At 36.5% G+C, this 17,383-nt stretch overlaps 1 protein-coding gene across 2 annotated transcripts in view; it reads right to left on the bottom strand.

Annotated features, from left to right (window-relative positions):
* Positions 1-261: 261 nt before the first annotated feature.
* Nup58 (nucleoporin 58) overlaps positions 262-17,383 on the bottom strand; it is a 35,020-nt gene continuing 17,898 nt past the window's right edge. Inside the window, exons 9-15 of one of the 2 annotated variants that reach the window (XM_036198770.1) lie at positions 16,556-16,635; positions 15,145-15,263; positions 14,672-14,754; positions 11,140-11,341; positions 5,506-5,604; positions 3,756-3,851; positions 262-2,347 (exon numbers count right to left, since the gene is read on the bottom strand). In XM_036198770.1, the coding sequence (XP_036054663.1) occupies positions 2,178-2,347; positions 3,756-3,851; positions 5,506-5,604; positions 11,140-11,341; positions 14,672-14,754; positions 15,145-15,263; positions 16,556-16,635 (849 nt within the window). In that variant the 3' untranslated portion in view covers positions 262-2,177. The remainder of the gene's footprint in view (positions 2,348-3,755; positions 3,852-5,505; positions 5,605-11,139; positions 11,342-14,671; positions 14,755-15,144; positions 15,264-16,555; positions 16,636-17,383) is intronic. The other variant, XM_036198771.1, reaches the window with a different exon arrangement.

Raw genomic sequence — 17,383 nt, forward strand, 5'->3', positions numbered from 1 at the left:
TTGCTAAAAACAAAAGAAGAGAGCAGGGCTGTAACTTACTAGTGTAGGAAATGCTGAAACTCAAAGAGAATGAAGAAGCAAGGCCAACCTGGTCTACATGAGTGAGTTCCAGGATAGCCGTGGTGGTTACACAAGGAAACCCTGTCTCAAGAAATGAGAGAATGAAAGAGAGAAAGAGAAAGAGAGAGAGAGAGAGAGAGAGAGAGAGAGAGAATAAAGAAGCAATAACAGAATTATATATGCACAACTGCTGAGACCTACAAAGATTCAAAGCAACTACCACAACTTTATTGTTTCCATACTGGGCTCTGGACAAGTGGAGACAAAGGAGACAAGGACAATGCTGACTCTACCACAAATGAATGTTACAAGTCTCCAGTGGTTCAACACAGGAAAATGCATAGAGAGAAAAACCCAGAGAAATATAAATATTCAGATATTTGCCGCACAATACAATGTCCTTAAAAAGACAACAAAGCAGTATTTTTGTAATGGTATATGTAACTCTGATAGTAATTTAAAATGTCAACGTACATCTTTTTCCTGTCCTCCCCTATAATCTAGACTGAGGATTGCAAAATTACAAAAATATACAAATAAAAACAGTTTAGTGCTCAGAGACAAATAACTCTCCTTATTTCAATGCATTAAGATGCAATTATTAAATTCAGGAATGCCAGTTATATGCAGATAAAACAAAACAGACCAAACAATACTTTTATAATCAAACCCAACTAACATTATACTAAAAATATATATGTGTATATGTATCTATATACACCACACCTATTTTAGAAAAAAGGTGCCTTGGTGAAAATGATTCTGAAAATATTCACTGATGAACGTTATGTATGAAACCTTCTATGTAAAAAATTAAACTATTTTTGTGCAATTTCATGTTTTCATCCCACCTGAAAACTATTTGAAAGACATTTCACACTGACATGGTCCTAAGGCAATTCCTTCTACAGTGGTTCTCCACCCACTCAACACCAAGATGGCAGCACAGACAAGAGGTCACATAGACACAACCTGACATACCTCTGTGGCATTCCCTGGAACTCTACTCACTCTTAAAACCAGGGTTTACAGTTGCTACAAAGACTTATCCTAAAATGCAATTTCTCTAGTACAAATTAAGAACTCGAGATATTAAGAGGCTGAGAAGCCACTTCATTTGGTTTCTCAATAGCCCTATAAGGAATTCTGTATTGGAACAGCTAAACAAGTTCTCACTGAATTAGCATTGCATCCTTCACTGCATAGATTCAATTTGGCTTAATAGCTCTTTGTGCCAGAACATCAGTCTGGTTCACATACATTCCTAACTAAAAGTCCATTCATTTAAGAAAAACAGATTCCAGATTCCATAGTAGTACCATGAGAATATATAGAATAATAAAGGTTTCTAAAATCTGTTGATGAACCTTAGAGCATTCCTCAGTTGGAGTAACTACCAAGGGTCAAAGTATAAAGAAAGACAGAAGAGTGAGGACAATGAAGTTGACTGGATTAAATATTTATGTCAATAGTAATGTCTAGTAAACAAATGAAATGACAAGGTACCCCGAGCTACTCCTTCTATAAGTACTGAGGACCTGAAGCATAAAGGGAGTAACTCAATACACTAGAAAAGGAGAAGAGTCTGAGGCAAGAGTTGTAGGTGTGTAAATATATATTTTATGTGCACACATGTTGTGTGCATTACTCTCTATATAATTACATACATATCCACAAGATGCCCTGCAGCACAGTTCTAAAGGCCTTGTCAAGGAACAAACTACTTCTAGCACAGGCCCTAGAGTTCATACTATCTGCATAAGAAACCAATGTGCATGTGCTCACAGCATAAACCTTAGCAATAAAACATTGCTATAACACTAGGAGAAATCATAGGTTTTAGGTTGATGGATCTTTTTCACCATTATCAATCAGCAATTTAATCACAATATTTCTTACATGGAGAATCAAAAATAATAGCAACAAAACTACAACTGGATTTTGAATTCACAAGAAAGAAGTTTGGTAAGGTAAACAAACAAAGTTCAATTTCCAGAGAAGAATATCAAAACTTTATAAATCTGCCTAGATGCAGTTCAATTACTACATCATTAGAAAAATAGAATCATAGACTGAGTGGCGCCGGCTAAGCATTCCCAACACATTGACCCGTATGTTTATCTCTTTCCTCTTTTGTTTCCAGCTGGAGGTCTCTTCAACTGAAGGAGTTGTCCTCCTGTTCCAAACCCCGCAGAGGCAGGATTGGACACCCCAAATGTCAAACCAGCTGATGCCGTGATGCCAGGATTGCTGAAGTTAAACCCAGACGTACTTGAGCTGCCAAAGCCTTATGTTCAGGGAAGAAAATATTCAAATGAGAAGTTAAATCACAAAACAAATATAAAAAACAGGGAGGAGTGGAAATTTCTATCTAGGAATACACAATTTATAAGAGTAGGAAATACCTATGGCCCCTGAATTTCTAACGTAGAACTTAACAGAAAAATAATTTAGCTAACAGCTAAAGAGCACCTTGAGAGACAGAAGTCTGGTGATACTGACCAAGAAAGCAAGCTAGCATACATAACTGAAATCTGCAGGAAAATTCAAGCTGGCAGAAACTTCCTTGTTTGTATGCTAACATGTTTTATGTGCTATGTGCATAAAATTACATCATTACAAACACATTATGTTAGTGTCTTCCTACTCAGGCTCACCAAAAACATTTCAGAAAAGACCTTCAAGGCATCTGGACCTGTCCTTAAATCCTGAGCCCTTCAGGAAAACCTCAACCCACCTCAATGTTCAAGACAATGCAAATAATGTGTATTGTAAGAACCGTTATAATGAAGAGCAAGTGTTCTGACTACCTCGTTAATATTTAAGATTCTAGTCCTGATACCACTGATTACACATCTTACTCTACTGGCACTGCTGACTTTAAATATTTCTTATAGTAAGTGGAATTTCCTAAATTTGAACACATTTTTTAACAGTGTTACATCATTATTTTAGACTTGCTATTATCCCTACACATTACACATCAGGACAAGTATTATTTACAAATAGAAAGTGAATGGAAAGGTAAACATAATTTTGAGTTTTCTACTAGAAGTAGATTAAACCTATTTAAAAATGAGCAAAGAACCAAGTTAGTCATTATTCATAAACTACACTACCCCTTAAAATCAGAGGTATTAACAACCAAAGATGACCGGTTTGGACGGAGATGTCTCTCCTAGTTGATACCTGGTGGTACAGGCCGACAGTGTCAGCTACTTTGGAGGCTGAGGCCAGAGCATGAGTGCAAGGCCAGCCTGGACAACTCAGTGAGACCGTGGTTCCAGGTGAAAAGTAAGAAGTAGGCTAGAGAAATAGCTCAGTGGTATAGTCCTTGCCTGGCATGGGTAAAACCCTAATGTTCACCCCTAGTCCAAAAAAAAAAAAAACGTTCTCCAGGATGAAAAAGCAAACCACCAAAATATAACTACTGGGTTACTTGGGGTGTAGGGGGGAGCCTTCAACCATAAAGTCATTCACTAAGATTCAAATGAATCTCTAGCTAACTGTTTCTAAGTCTTGTTACATACAACCATGAAAGGTAAGGCTATACAATTTAGTCAGTCAAACCTGCTTCCTCAGAGTAAAGTAAATTAGGGCTCTTTAGGGTTACTGAGAGTAAGAACGTGTGTCATCTTTAGTTACATGATTTGTACTTTTTCACCTGCCTGGAACTCAGGCAGAAGCACACAAACCTGCACTAAGACTTCCTGAGGGTTTATCTGTTGTTCCAAATCCAAATGTGGAGGCCCCTGTGGTGCCGCATCCGAAACCAGAGCTAGCTCCAAATCCTAGTGGAGGTAACAGAGAAATATACAGTGCACATAAAACACAGATTACAGGCTACTCACAACCAACCAACCACCACCACAGCTCAAATAAACGCAGTGTTCACAAACAGTCTCCGTGACCTCAGACTTCCTGAGCAGACTCATTCTCAATAAAACACTACTTTATAATTATCCGGACTAGTTCATGACCTAGCAGCAATTTTTAAAAATGAGGTTACTAAAGATCAAATTGGTATTTCAACCACTGAAATGACTACAGACTGTTAAATATATGCCTGGCTGAAGCATTATTTCGTTTCATAAAAATAAAACGGCTGACTAAATTCATAAACAAGCATGTCTTGTACAACAGTGTAAACACTACAATAATCCAAGGTAAGTGCTCTCTGCTCTGTACTAACCACAGGACAGTTAACTACCTCAATCTATTCTCTTACTTTAAATTTTGCCATGGTACTCTCCATGTTAACACTGACAAACTGTCTTCCCTCTTAAAAAATATTTTTCATCATACAAAGCCCATGAAAAAGTTCTAAGTACTCAAAGGTAATTAACCAGGAATTCTCTATACAAACTCCAAATTATTGTTATTATTATTATTATTGTTTTGGAGACAGTCTTATGTTATTTCCTACACAGCTGAGGATGGCTCAGCACTCGCGATCCTCTTGCCTTCGCCTCCTGAGTGCTGGCATTCCAGATGTGCACCACTACTCTCTACTTGCAGTTAGGGTTGAAACCAAGGCTTCATGTGTGCTGGATAAGCACTCTACCAGCTAAGATGCACCTCCAGCAAAGTTCAAATTCCTTTTGCTATTCTGCAATGGCTTACTGAAATACTAAAGTTGAAAGTGAACTATCGCTGCTTATAAAAACACTATGGAAACTGGACTGTAGTCAAGAGGGACTATGCTACCTGTCGTGGTTCTAAAATTCTCAATTAGAACAGTTTATATTAAATAACTGTGGTAGCTTGTAGCCTCTCTTTATATTTTAGTGTAACCTTCATACAGGAACCTTCATTACACTATTATACTTTTATCAAAATACAATAAATTCTAAATCATCCACAAAGAATTGTGAGTGCATTTATAATTAACATGCTTTTATAGACTTACCTTACTAAGTTATGAAACAATTAGAATAATCTGAATTGCTTATGTACACATACAGTCAAAATGCCAAGAGTACAAAGAAATGACAAAGTTGAGCTGTTTAATTTACAATAAAATGAATTACATTTAAAGAGGGCACTCTCAGGTAAAAAAAGATAATTATCAGGAATCTATATATATATGATCTAGATGTAGACTGGATTTCCAAGGTATATTAGAACTATTTTTTAAAACTTTAATTAAAACTAAGTTGATTTAAACTAATTCTCAAGTTCCTGTTTCAGCATTCTGATAGGAACACACAAAACTCCCTGCATTTAGTTTTAGTGCTTTTTTATATCTACTTTCCACAGAGGAAAGAATGACTTTTTAAGCTCTGAAGCTAATGCTAGAAAGCAATGATTTTGTTTGGAGAATCCTTTTTGCCAGATGGAACCTTAACTTCCCATATAGCAGCAGATCCTCTTAGAAATGTGCTCTAGGCCACCGTCAGTTCAAATGTAATAGCTCAATGAAATATGAGAAAAGGGAAAGTGTACCTCCAAGGTTTGAAGAACCTAAGCCACTTGATTGCAAGCCAGTGCCAATACCTGAGCCGAATGGCGTTCCAAAACTAACTCCCAGAGATGGCTGTGGCCCTGGTATGAAAAAAAAAACGGGGGGGAAACAAATTTGCCTTACTCTTTCAAGATTAAAGTTCCTATATGAGATTATTTTTAAACTGAACATTGATTACTTTTTTAACAAATTCCATATTAAAACTATGATTTCAAGATGCCTTTCTAACCTAGCTTATCTATCCCAAATGTTTTATCTGAGAAAGAATTTTTAATTAATCTGCTTATAGCTACACAGTTAAGAGGCTTACCACAATGAAAAATGTTCAAAAGTTTAATGTACTAATAGTTTGAAATATTTAATGCATCACAAATTATAGTTTTTATATTTCTAGAATTGTTTTAGTTCTCTCTACTTGTTTTCTGATACAACTATTTGGTGTAATATTTAAGGTTTTACTTTCCTTTTTTAAAAAACAAGCTCCCAGTATTAGAGTCAAGTCCCAGTGATCAAGAGACTGACACTAACATAGCAAAACTATCATGTTACTTCATAAGTACCCAAAAAATTAGGCATGACTTCTTACAGTATAGAAATGGTATCTATAATAGATAAAAAAACAAGACAATGCTTTATTTTATTTAATTTATTGTTCATTTTAAAAGCAAACCAATTACACAGTAACATGACAATTCCAACTTGTTCACAAAGTTATTGAGTTCTATCCTTCAGCTCTGCTACATTTCACCACTCATCACCTGATGAGATCAAGAATGAATGTTCACAAAGGCACGCGTGTACCTTGACAGACCCAATACATTCAAGACTTCAGAAGCTCCAGCATTCATGAAAATGCACCCAAAATCAGAGCCGTGTGCCATCCTCTCCACACTGCCTCTTTAGGGATTTTGGCTGAGTTTGTTTGGCAAGAACAGCATCAAACTTACTAGCCTCTCGTGGTAACTACTTTTGTTTCTAAATTAAGCAGAATACAAAAATCTAAGAACTGTCATTTGATATTGATTTATGGAAACTCCTCAGTAAGCCTCACAGTACAGTCTTAGCCCTGGCCTCTCTGGCCTCTGCACACAGTGGTTAGCACATCTCAGAGCCGAGGGAATGCCAAAGACACATGCATCTTCAAATTTAACTTCCAAGAAATCAAAGCCTTCATGCTGTCCCATGAAAAATGAGGTGTGTCTATTCAAAAGGTAGTGTAAAGTTATAAAGCACAAACAACAACAAAATGAGGAAGGACATTTTGCTACCCTGGGACAGAAACTGGACTTTTCAAATTGCTTCTATCCAGAAAACAGAATAACTAAATAGCAGCCAGAATTCTTATACTACTATTAAAAAAATAAATTAAAAAATATTTTTAAGATTTTATATCCAGTTTGAGATTAATTTAAGAATAAAGACCTGACTAGTAGCTCTTTTCTAAAATGTTTCAACAGGAAAAACAGCTTGCTTACCACTTTCTTATGTCTAACAAAAATAACAGAGAGCACGCATCCAGTTTCTTTACATTGGGAGACTGTCACGTTGTAGCAGGAGGCACTGCTGGTGAAGACGCTAAAGACCAATGCACACCACAGTCCTCAGCCTTACAAGTTGGGAGAGTCACCCAAAGGCATGGTTTTGTCATGTGTGGGTCCATTTTTAAGAGCGACAGAACAGTTTCTGTAGTCATCATATTTAGGACATCAGAAGGCATCTGACAGTGACAAGACTCCCATTGCACAACAGATGCAGGATAGTTTGAGTTTTCTACCTTCACACAGATTCTGAAGGCAACAGCATTTAGAAAACTAGTAGGCAAATGTATAACATTTTAAGTAGTAAGAGCTTATGATAACTTATCTCCCATGCCAAAGTGTTAACATATATGATACTCTGGCCACCACATGTATTAGTTTCACTATCAGAAAACAGAGTCTAAATCCTTCAGGTAGAAGCTATGTAAACAATTCAAGTCACTTTGAAATCTGAATAGTCATTCAATGAGAGGCTTAATTCCACAAGTGAAATTAAATCAATAAATATAAACCATTGATTGCCTAGAGTGAAATTTCCATGTAAAGAAACATTTTACAAAAGTTTCCATGATAAATTCACACAACAAAATCAGGTTTAGCACTGTAATTTATATTTTCTAGAATAAATATTACCTTATTTAATGTAAAACTACATTTATAGGAAAAGGACTAAAGTGCTAGAATTTCTTATAATTTTCCAAGGTCACCAAAAATGTCTAGTGTAATTGCCATCATTACTTGTAAGTTACCTTTTAAAATAACAAAAATGCCTTCCCCTGGTAAGAAAAACTAATTCTTGTTACTTCTAGTGGGGAATGTTCCTTTGGTTATTAAAACAACAAAATCACAAATCCATAAGAAACTAACATGAAATACTTAACATTTCTGATGTAACTCTACACCTTAAATGTCCAAACCTTCACCTAAAGCTAGAAAGTAGGAATTCCTCACAAATGCCTCAGCTCTCCTGAAAAACAGCAGCTAAGTCACAGGAGAAAAGTCTTCTGTAAACATCAACAACTCTTAAGTGTGAAAACACAACAAAATTTAACCTCAGTACACTGATTGAAAAAAAAATTCCATCCTAAATCAAGACCATATTGAAAAATCCCAATATAAAATCAACTAAGGTTTTAGGGAGGTTTGAGGACCATTTGTGGACAAATGTATATGAACTTATCCATGCATTGATGCTTAGTTTATGCATGAATAGCCTACTGAGTTTTCATGAACTCAGCCTTCATAACAAACAGCCACAAATTGAACATGCCTAAGTCCAAATGTTTATTTGTTTTCATTAAAAAAGAATGGAAGGTTGAGGAGGCAGTTCAGTAGTAGAGTATACACTTATTAGCATATACAAGGTCCTGGGTTCAATCCCAGTACCACACCACCACCACCACCACCACCAAAAAAACAAAACAAAACAAACAAACAGTAAGTCATTTAAAATTAAGTCCATCCTTCCACCTCCTAGAAAGACAAGAGAAAAAAAAAAAGCAGCCTTCAAAAAAAAAAGCAACACTCTAAGAAAAGCTATCATCCTTGTGTCCCTGTTTACACCAATAAACCAAGAATCCATATGTAAATAAACCAAATACTTTAATAACTCATATCTTTACAACAACTATTGTGGCCGGGCGGTGGTGGCACACACCTTTAATACCAGCACTCGGGAGGCAGAGGCAGAGGCAGACGGATCTCTGTGAGTTCGAGGCCAGTCTGGGCTACCAAGTGAGTTCCAGGAAAGGCGCAAAGCTACACAGAGAAACCCTGTCTCGAAAAACAAAAACAAAAAAACTACTGGGTATAAAAACAGTATACAAGTTCTGTCCAGTTTCTCTAGATGGTTTTAAATTGGGACTTAGAAGGATTTCATGAAAAGTACTACACAGGAGTACTTCCCTGGGCACAAAACAAAACATAAAAGGGCTTTACTAAATGGGATGCAATTCCTAATGTCACTATCCATGTATCTAACACAACTCCTCAATGTCAAAATCCAGTGTCCTAACTAAGAACTAAACTAGCATTTGTAATGGGAGGATACAGAGTGACTACAGAGCCTGGGAGAAGCTTTCAGGGAAACAAAATGGGAAAAAACAGAATGCAAGATTGTAACCTCTGTTGTTTATCCATAGTTCAACAACTTGATACAACCCAAAAGTACAAACACTGTAAGATTACTAAATTTGATAAATTCCAATTCCTGCTACCTAACTAGAAAGTCTTAAGTCCACCCTAAAACTACAAGAACACACTAAAAGCAGTTATTGCCCCTGGTTGGGGGACGTGGGGTGTGGTGAGGGGGTAGCCTGGTAAAAGCACAGGCAAAATTAAAGCGCTTAAGCAGAAGCTCCCCAGAATTCCTGCAAGGTTAAACAAATATTCTCTACATGACACAGAGCAAAGGCCTTTCCTGTATTCTCTACCTTTGCATTCCACAAACCTACCTCACAGGAACATCCATTTACAGAATAAGCATTTGTCTTCATGTCTGTGCCCTATAAACTTCAAGATTACATAGTCTATACAATTTTAAAAAAAAAAAAAAGCGAGGCATGGTGGCACATGCCTTTAATCTCTGCACTCTGGTGACAGAGGCAGATGGATCTCTGGGTTCCAGGATGGCCAGGGATTCACAAAGAAACCCTAGTCTCAAAAACTTAAGGAAAAGAGAAAGCAAAGCACTCTGACAAGTGATTTTGCTTCATATTTAGTTATTTACCATAGAAGAGATTAACTCAGAGCTCAAGAGTTTAGACAGCTCACTTTTCTCAAGCTTTATTTATTCTCTTGAAAATAAAGTATATTAACACATCTCCAAATCACATTTCTCTGACAACTGAAAAACTACACTATTAGGATTGATACTCCATTACTCCAGAGCAAAGCCTCTCCTCCATGATCTGTCTACAAAAATCTACACTCTAGCCAGCTAGAGAGAGCTACTAGATAGTGCTTGTGGGAAGCACCATTCACACAGACCCAGCCATGGAATATGGAGGACTGAGCCTTAGTCCATCAACAACTCTTTACTGATGGCAGGTCAATGCTGTCATTCAAATGTGAAGATAGTGAGTAGAGCATGCTTCTCTACTACAGGTGGCCTGAAAGCAACCCAAACGTGTGTTTTGTTTGATTTTCACTTTTTAATATTGCAGTTTACTACTGGATTATATAAAATCTGTCAGAAAGACATACACTACAGAATAAGTAAGCCTCACTCAAACATTTTTAAATGACCAAGGGCAAAAAGGGAAACTACTAAGACTGCATTTTCTGTCAAACTTGAAACCTGATTTAAAAAAAAAAAAACTACCAGGAACAAGACAACTAATCAACTTGCAAAATTCCAAACAAATCACTGAAGAACCATACCACAGAAACACTACAAATGGCGTTCAAAGAAGGACTAAGGTCCTACATAATGTACAATCCATCTCAAACCTTCTTTCTGATTTTGCTACTGTTGAGTCCACGCTGGAGTTATAAAAACTCTAGAATGCATTTTCTTCAAATGTGGTTTGGACTCTTTCAGAGGACCTATCATTTTGTTTTCAGTCAAAGTACATCCAAATGAACCTATTGACTTTCAACACACCAACAGTCAACAGAAACATACTGCATTCAGAATGCAAGTACTCTGCAATCAATACGTATGAGAATAAGAACACACCATCTATTATTTTCACACCTAGAAAATGCAATGTATGGGTGGGATTACCTCTGAGTTTAAAACAATAAAGGATACAATCACAACTTGAGAATCTAATGTTTCTCTTAAATATTATTCAGTAGTGAAACACTATGTTCTAAAGGGCATTTAGCAATACAGCAAATAACAGTAACTAAATTCACAATATTCAACATCTGATGTATTATTTATTGCTAGACTACCCTGCCTTTTGTTTCAGGTATGTTTATAATTGTGTCTATCACAATTTTTAGATTTGTATTGGAACAATTATTGATAGAAATTTCGTCAGTGCTCACACAGAAGGAAGACTTATAAAAATGCACATATTGTTCTCTGCATTTGAACAGTAAGAAGCTATAACTTGAATGCATTCAGACCTGTAGCAGGCTGTTGCTGCTGTGTAAGTGTTGCAGCCATGGCAACGGCTGCTGCATTTGGCATGGTGCTGAAAGGAGTAGGTCCAGTAGTAACTCTGGGTGCATTCTGCCACTTCTTGGCTTCTGTTCTCCTGGCTTCAAACACATCTACAGCATCACCCAAAAACATTTTTCTGTAGCTGAGGTACTGTTCTTTAAGCACCTAAAATAATGGGAGGGAAGGAGGGAAGGAGGGAGGGAGGGAGGGAGGGAAAGAAATTAAGTTCCATGTTGAGAACATGTAATCACATGAACTAAGTTGGCAAAAGTCAAAGACAGTGGCCACAGTATCTACTGCCGTTCCAGGTGAAACAAACGAGGCTGCTGACAACGGACACTGACGTGACAAGGCTGGCCTTAAAAGCTCTGTCACTACTGTAAGAAATGTTTGTTACTGTCGTCAGAACTCTTTAGAATACGCACCTAAAATACTCCGGTTTCGCAGGCCAAGATTCTAGGAAAGCAGAATAATATTTAAATAGATACTACAGTTATCACCTAAGTTTTCCCTTAAGCACCCAGTTTTTTTAACCTTTAGATGGAAGTAATAAATATATACCAGTTAAATAAACATTTTTAAATGAGTGGGTACCATACAATGAAGGAAGATTTCATACTTTTAGCACAGAAAGCCTGAGGGTATAAGCAGAGCTTCGACTTTGTTAATACTATTTAACTATTTCACAAGATGTAAGCCTGTATACCCAACTCCTCCTTCTTATCCCACAGATGAGTTTTACAATTCCAGAGTAAGAAAAGTTACCAAGTTACCTAATGCAATATTAAGGCCATTGACCCCATCTCACATTAATTATTAAACATTTTTATTACAGATCTAACCTAATTTATAGACTTGAAGAGACAGTTTTCATATTTCCTACCTTCCTTAAATATCAGACTCTTTGCCACTATCAGAAACACACTTAAAATTTTACTATTACTTATAGTACTTAAAGCTATTATCATCCTTTTATGTGTCTGTTGATTTTTAATACTCCAGTTCCAAGCTACTGTTATGAAGGCCCAAAGTAAGACCTGCTAAGAACTGAATATTTAGAAATGTGACATTAGTAGCAGGTAAGGGAAATAAATCTCATTACTATTCTCAAGCCCATTCTTCCTTTCCCTGTGTTCTATAAACATTCCCACACATAGTGCAACTTCCCACAATGAGAAAGAAGTAAGGGCCTAAGACTTCATAAAAACATTTTAAAAGGGGAGCAGGGGAGGAACCAACCACATACTTAATACCAGTCATGGTATATATGATGAATTCTAAAACTCCCACTTTGTTAATGTCACTGGGGTATGCTGGATAAGGGAGTTCAAGTCTCTTTCATTTGGGTGAATAAAAACAAAGGAACAAAGACAATTTCTTGTGAGATTCACAAAGATGCACAAATCTAAAGCTTACATGTTTAGCTTGCTCACTACTTCAGATGAAGATAAATGGTAACATCCTTTCCTGGATAGTTGTTATCCAGGAAACCTGACATAAGCTAGAGTCATTTGGAAAGACAGACTCTCAACTAAGAGCATGCCCCCATAACACTGCCAAGTCTGCCAAGTATTTTCTTAATTAGTTATTAATGTGAGAGGACCTAGACCATCGTGAGTGGTGCCAACCCTGGCCAGGTAGTCCTGAGATGTATGAGAAAGCAGGCTAAGAAGGCAATAAGAAGAAAGCCAGTAAGAAAGACTCCTCTACGGCTTCTGCTTCAGTTCTTGCCCTGACTTTCCTCAGTTATAAGTGTAACCTGCGATTTATAAGAGGAAATCAATCCTTTCCTCCCCAGGTTGCTTTAGGTCATGGTGTTTATCACAGCAACACAAGTCCTAACTGAAACACATAAGAAATCTGATCAGAGTAAAGTCTTTGATTCTTGGAAATATATTTAAGTAAAGCAAGAAACAACTAGGGAAGCTGAAACAGGAGCTCCAGGCCTATCCAGACCCTGTCTCAAACAGATTAGAGACAACAGATTATCCAAATATCATTTATGACAATTTCAGCCTATTTTCTGGCCTCATTACCAAAAAAAGGCTATTTTTCAAAGCACAGGGAAGGAAATCCATTGCAGACAACTTGGTGATGAGGCCTCGTGTCAGAGGTCTATAATACCAGATATTGCAGAGGGTAAGGCAGGACATAACCAAGTGAAGGCTTGCCTGGGATGAAGAGTTGAGCTCAAGGCTGATCTGTGCAATTTATTAGCTCACAACCATTATAACTCCAGTTCCAGGAGGAACCGATGCCCTCTTCTGGCCTCCAAAGGCACTAGGCACATACATGGTACACAGGTATGCATGCAGGCAAACACTCATACACAGAAACATAAAATAACTTTTAAAGAAATTTAAAAATCATCAAAGAAACAAAGCTCTGAGAGCGGCATAATGATCAAACACTCAGGTGCTGATGATGGCTGAGATAAAGCAGAGGAACCTAGCACCCATTATATAATGTTCTTCTATTTTGTTTGTTTGGAAACATTCATAATAAACTCATTTTAAAATTAGCATAAGACATAACTCAACACAGAATCACCTTTACCAGTTTAAAATCTTAAAGCAACATTTATCAGTGATAAGAAAAAAATCTTATAATCTTCCTTCAGAAATTTTCTTAAAAATGCTTTAGTTTCCAATTTGCTGGTATGTGCTAAAAATTTAAAAAATGACCCAGTTTAAAACAAGTTTCTTTTTAAAAACTCCACTACCACAAATCAAGCAGATATGAACATAAACAATGAAATGTCTACATAAATTACTTATTCAGGTTTAGCATCTGAATTTTCAACGTTTTCTGGAGTATACATAACTAAGAACTTAATTTGTTTAATTTAACTGCAAAAAGAAAAAGTGTACTTTATCTTACATTTCACTTAAATTAAAAGAAAGCCATCTGTTCTACACATAAATAAAAATTTAAAACTAACATTATTGCATAAAGATCAAAATAGTGACAAATTATTTCATTTACATTACTCAATATATATTACTTAAATAAACATTATATTTGGTAAGAAGGTTTCCTGTAGTTAGAAGGAATTGTAACCAAGTTTTCTTTAACTTTATGATAAATAAATATTAATAAGACACACATTAGACTGAGTTGGCATAAAAAAGGATTTGCCACTAGGGATGTTTGTTTTTTATAGTGCTATTTATACTGGGAAAGAAAGAAATAATCTGAATGTCAGTTACACAAGCATTACACAAACACACAATCACCTTCTATAAGTTATCAAGAACAGTGATGAAGGAAAATGGCATTGAATCAAAGTTATTCCCAAAGTCCTATTTTAAAGCTTTCGTTTTATTTTTCTTTTTAGTTTTTATCAATGAATGCATCTGAGTATGATCAGGAGTTATGGCCTTTTTACTTACACATCATTTGAGCTCTTTGTGACCGAGCATGGAAATATGTTAGCAGATAAACAAGTATTTGGATTTATATATGCAGACAGGTGAACTGGCAATGAACACTTACCTTGACATTTTCATGAATAGATTGAAGTTGTGCAGCTAAAGCTACAAATGTTTGATAAATTTTCTGCATAGCCATTGATAAATCTAGAAGAGAAAATTAAGAAACAAATATGTAACAATTAATGTTATTTTTCTACTACTCTGTCCTAGTTTGGGTAGTTAATGTGTAGAAGGAAAAGCCTCAATCGATGTTCTTTACACTACAGAAGACAGCAGGCTAAGAAGACAGAGATGGCCATTTCCATCAGAGACCTGGAAAGAAGGGGACATTCTAGACAGTCCCCTGTCACAACAGTAACAATAAAGCATTCTACATTTCCAGGGAACCAAGACTTACCAAAGACTTCCTAGGAAATTTTCTTAAAGCAGCTTAAGATAAGCACTAGCAGTTTTTTGCATATCTGTTATACAAGTTTTATTGCTCATCAATAACATAATGGTGCCATCACAGAATTGACATAGTAGGGATGTTACCTTGAGGGGTTATATGTGAATTGTTTGCTTGAGTGGCAAGATGATTTTCTAGTTCTTCAATCTGCTGCCTGTACTGCTGAAGCTGTACCTCAAACTGCTGAACCAAGACTCTGAAGTAGCTATAAAAAGTTACATCAAATATTTAAAACATTATTTCCTTTATACTTAAAACACAAATAAGTAATTGTCCTCTTTTAAATGGGGCTTTCAATTTAGGATGAAGATACAATTTACAGATATCACTGAAGCAAACTTCCAAGCACTGAATATTATTGAAGTATCATTATTCCAATCATGGAGGACAAATTACACAAAGTGACTTCATAGTCTTTAGAAAAAGCAAGGTCACAATAATTTAGGAATTAACTATTACGAACAGATAGAGATTAAGGAAAATTACAAACAAATGCAATATAGTCCTACAACAGGATCCTAGGAGGTTGAAAATGTACATTAATGGGGAGAAGGTGAATCAGTAAAATTCTAATAAGTTGTAGTTAAAAACATTTTGCTGGGCGGTGGTAGCACACACCTTTAATTTCAACACCAGAGGCAGAGGCAGGCAGATCTCTGTGAGTTCAAGGCCAGCCTGGTCTACAGAGTGAGTTCCAGGACAGCCAGGTCTACACTCAGAAACTCTGTCTCAAAAAAGGAAAATACCAAGACAACCACCAAAAAAAGCATTTTATCAATGTTAGCTTCCTATTTCCTATTATTGGTTATTATACTATAGCTCTATAATATGTTAATGTTAGGGACAATGAAGTAAGGAATTTATGCAAATTTTTGTACTACTATTTTTACAAGTTTTCTGGAAGTCTAAGGTTTTAAAAAGTTAAATCAAAGTGCAGCTATCACTAAATTTTACAATCAAGTACTTAACAGTTTTTAGAATAATAAAAGAAACTGTTTTGTTTTGTTTTTTCTAAGAAACAGGTAACAGATGGGAGGGCAGTTTAGTAATAAGGCACTTACTTGCCAGGGAAAGGAGGAAAATGGGACAGAGAGGAGGGGAAGAGAAGAAAGATGGGAGAGAAAGAGAAGAAGAGGGGAAGGGGGAGAAGAGAGGAGGGGGGCTTGAAAGCTTTTGGCAACATGAACTGTGCTGTTGGTATGAAAAAGGCAAGGTAGAGCCAGGTGGTGGTAGCACATGCCTTTAATCCCAGCACTCAGGAGGCAAAACCAGGCAGATCTCTGCGAGTGCGAGGTCAGCCTGGTCTACAGAGCGAGATCCAGGACAGGCACCAAAGCTACACAGAGAAACCTCTCAATAAAGCCAAACAAACAAAACAAAAATCCAGTTAAGCCTTCTCATGTAGCAAATGAAAAATTCTGTGTACGATTATTGCTCTGCAGTCTTAAAATGAAAAACTTTTTGTTTAAAAAAAGAAAAAAAAATCCAGTAACTTACTCAGCGGGAGCAGTATTTTCATGTTGAAGTCCAGGTGGTGTTTTCTGGGTTCTTAAAGCTATCTCAGCATTCTTTAACTCCTAATACACAAGAGATTTAGAAACACATATAGGAAACAAACAAAAAAGCAAGGTAAGAGTTAGGCTAGTACAAACTATTCTGGACTAAGAAGTCAAACAATTGGATGGACATACTTTAAAAACAGGGAATAGAACAAGCTGCTTTACACGGTGCTGAAACCTCTTTCTAAAGAAGACAAATTAAACTTTCAATAAATTTATGATAAAATTAATGAACTGCTGATTTTTTTTGAAGAACTATGCATAAAATTCTACAAATTTATAAAATGTATTCAACCACAGTGAAAGGAATGTTACTGCTTTAGAATCTCCATGATGCAACTGTGGAAAGCACTATTTTAGGAAAGGCAAACAAGCAGAATTAAGCATCAGCAGGGTAGTCAACCACTATACACTTGACCATTCAAGGCTTTATTCACGCCATCCTGTCCCTCGGTAACCCTGTGAAATAGCTGCTTCTCTCTTACATGAGGAAGTGGGGCCACACAGACGTTACCCGCCTAATACACAACAAGTTAAGTCTGAGAGCTGAATGCCGGTCCTCTACTCTTCCTCAATGTCATCTTACCCTCTATGCAATGAGTCCTCAGGACTATTATTCTGTTTTAACATTTATACCCCACATTCTTGTCATTCCGCTGCTTTTTTCTTTTTTGTGTGGTTTTTTGACACAGGGTTTCTCTGTGTAACCAGTCCTGGGAGTCCTGGAACTCACTCTGTAGACCAGGTTGGCCTTGAACTCACAGAG

The sequence above is a fragment of the Onychomys torridus genome, chromosome 9 (genome assembly GCF_903995425.1).
Source record: "Onychomys torridus chromosome 9, mOncTor1.1, whole genome shotgun sequence".
NCBI lineage: Eukaryota > Metazoa > Chordata > Mammalia > Rodentia > Cricetidae > Onychomys > Onychomys torridus.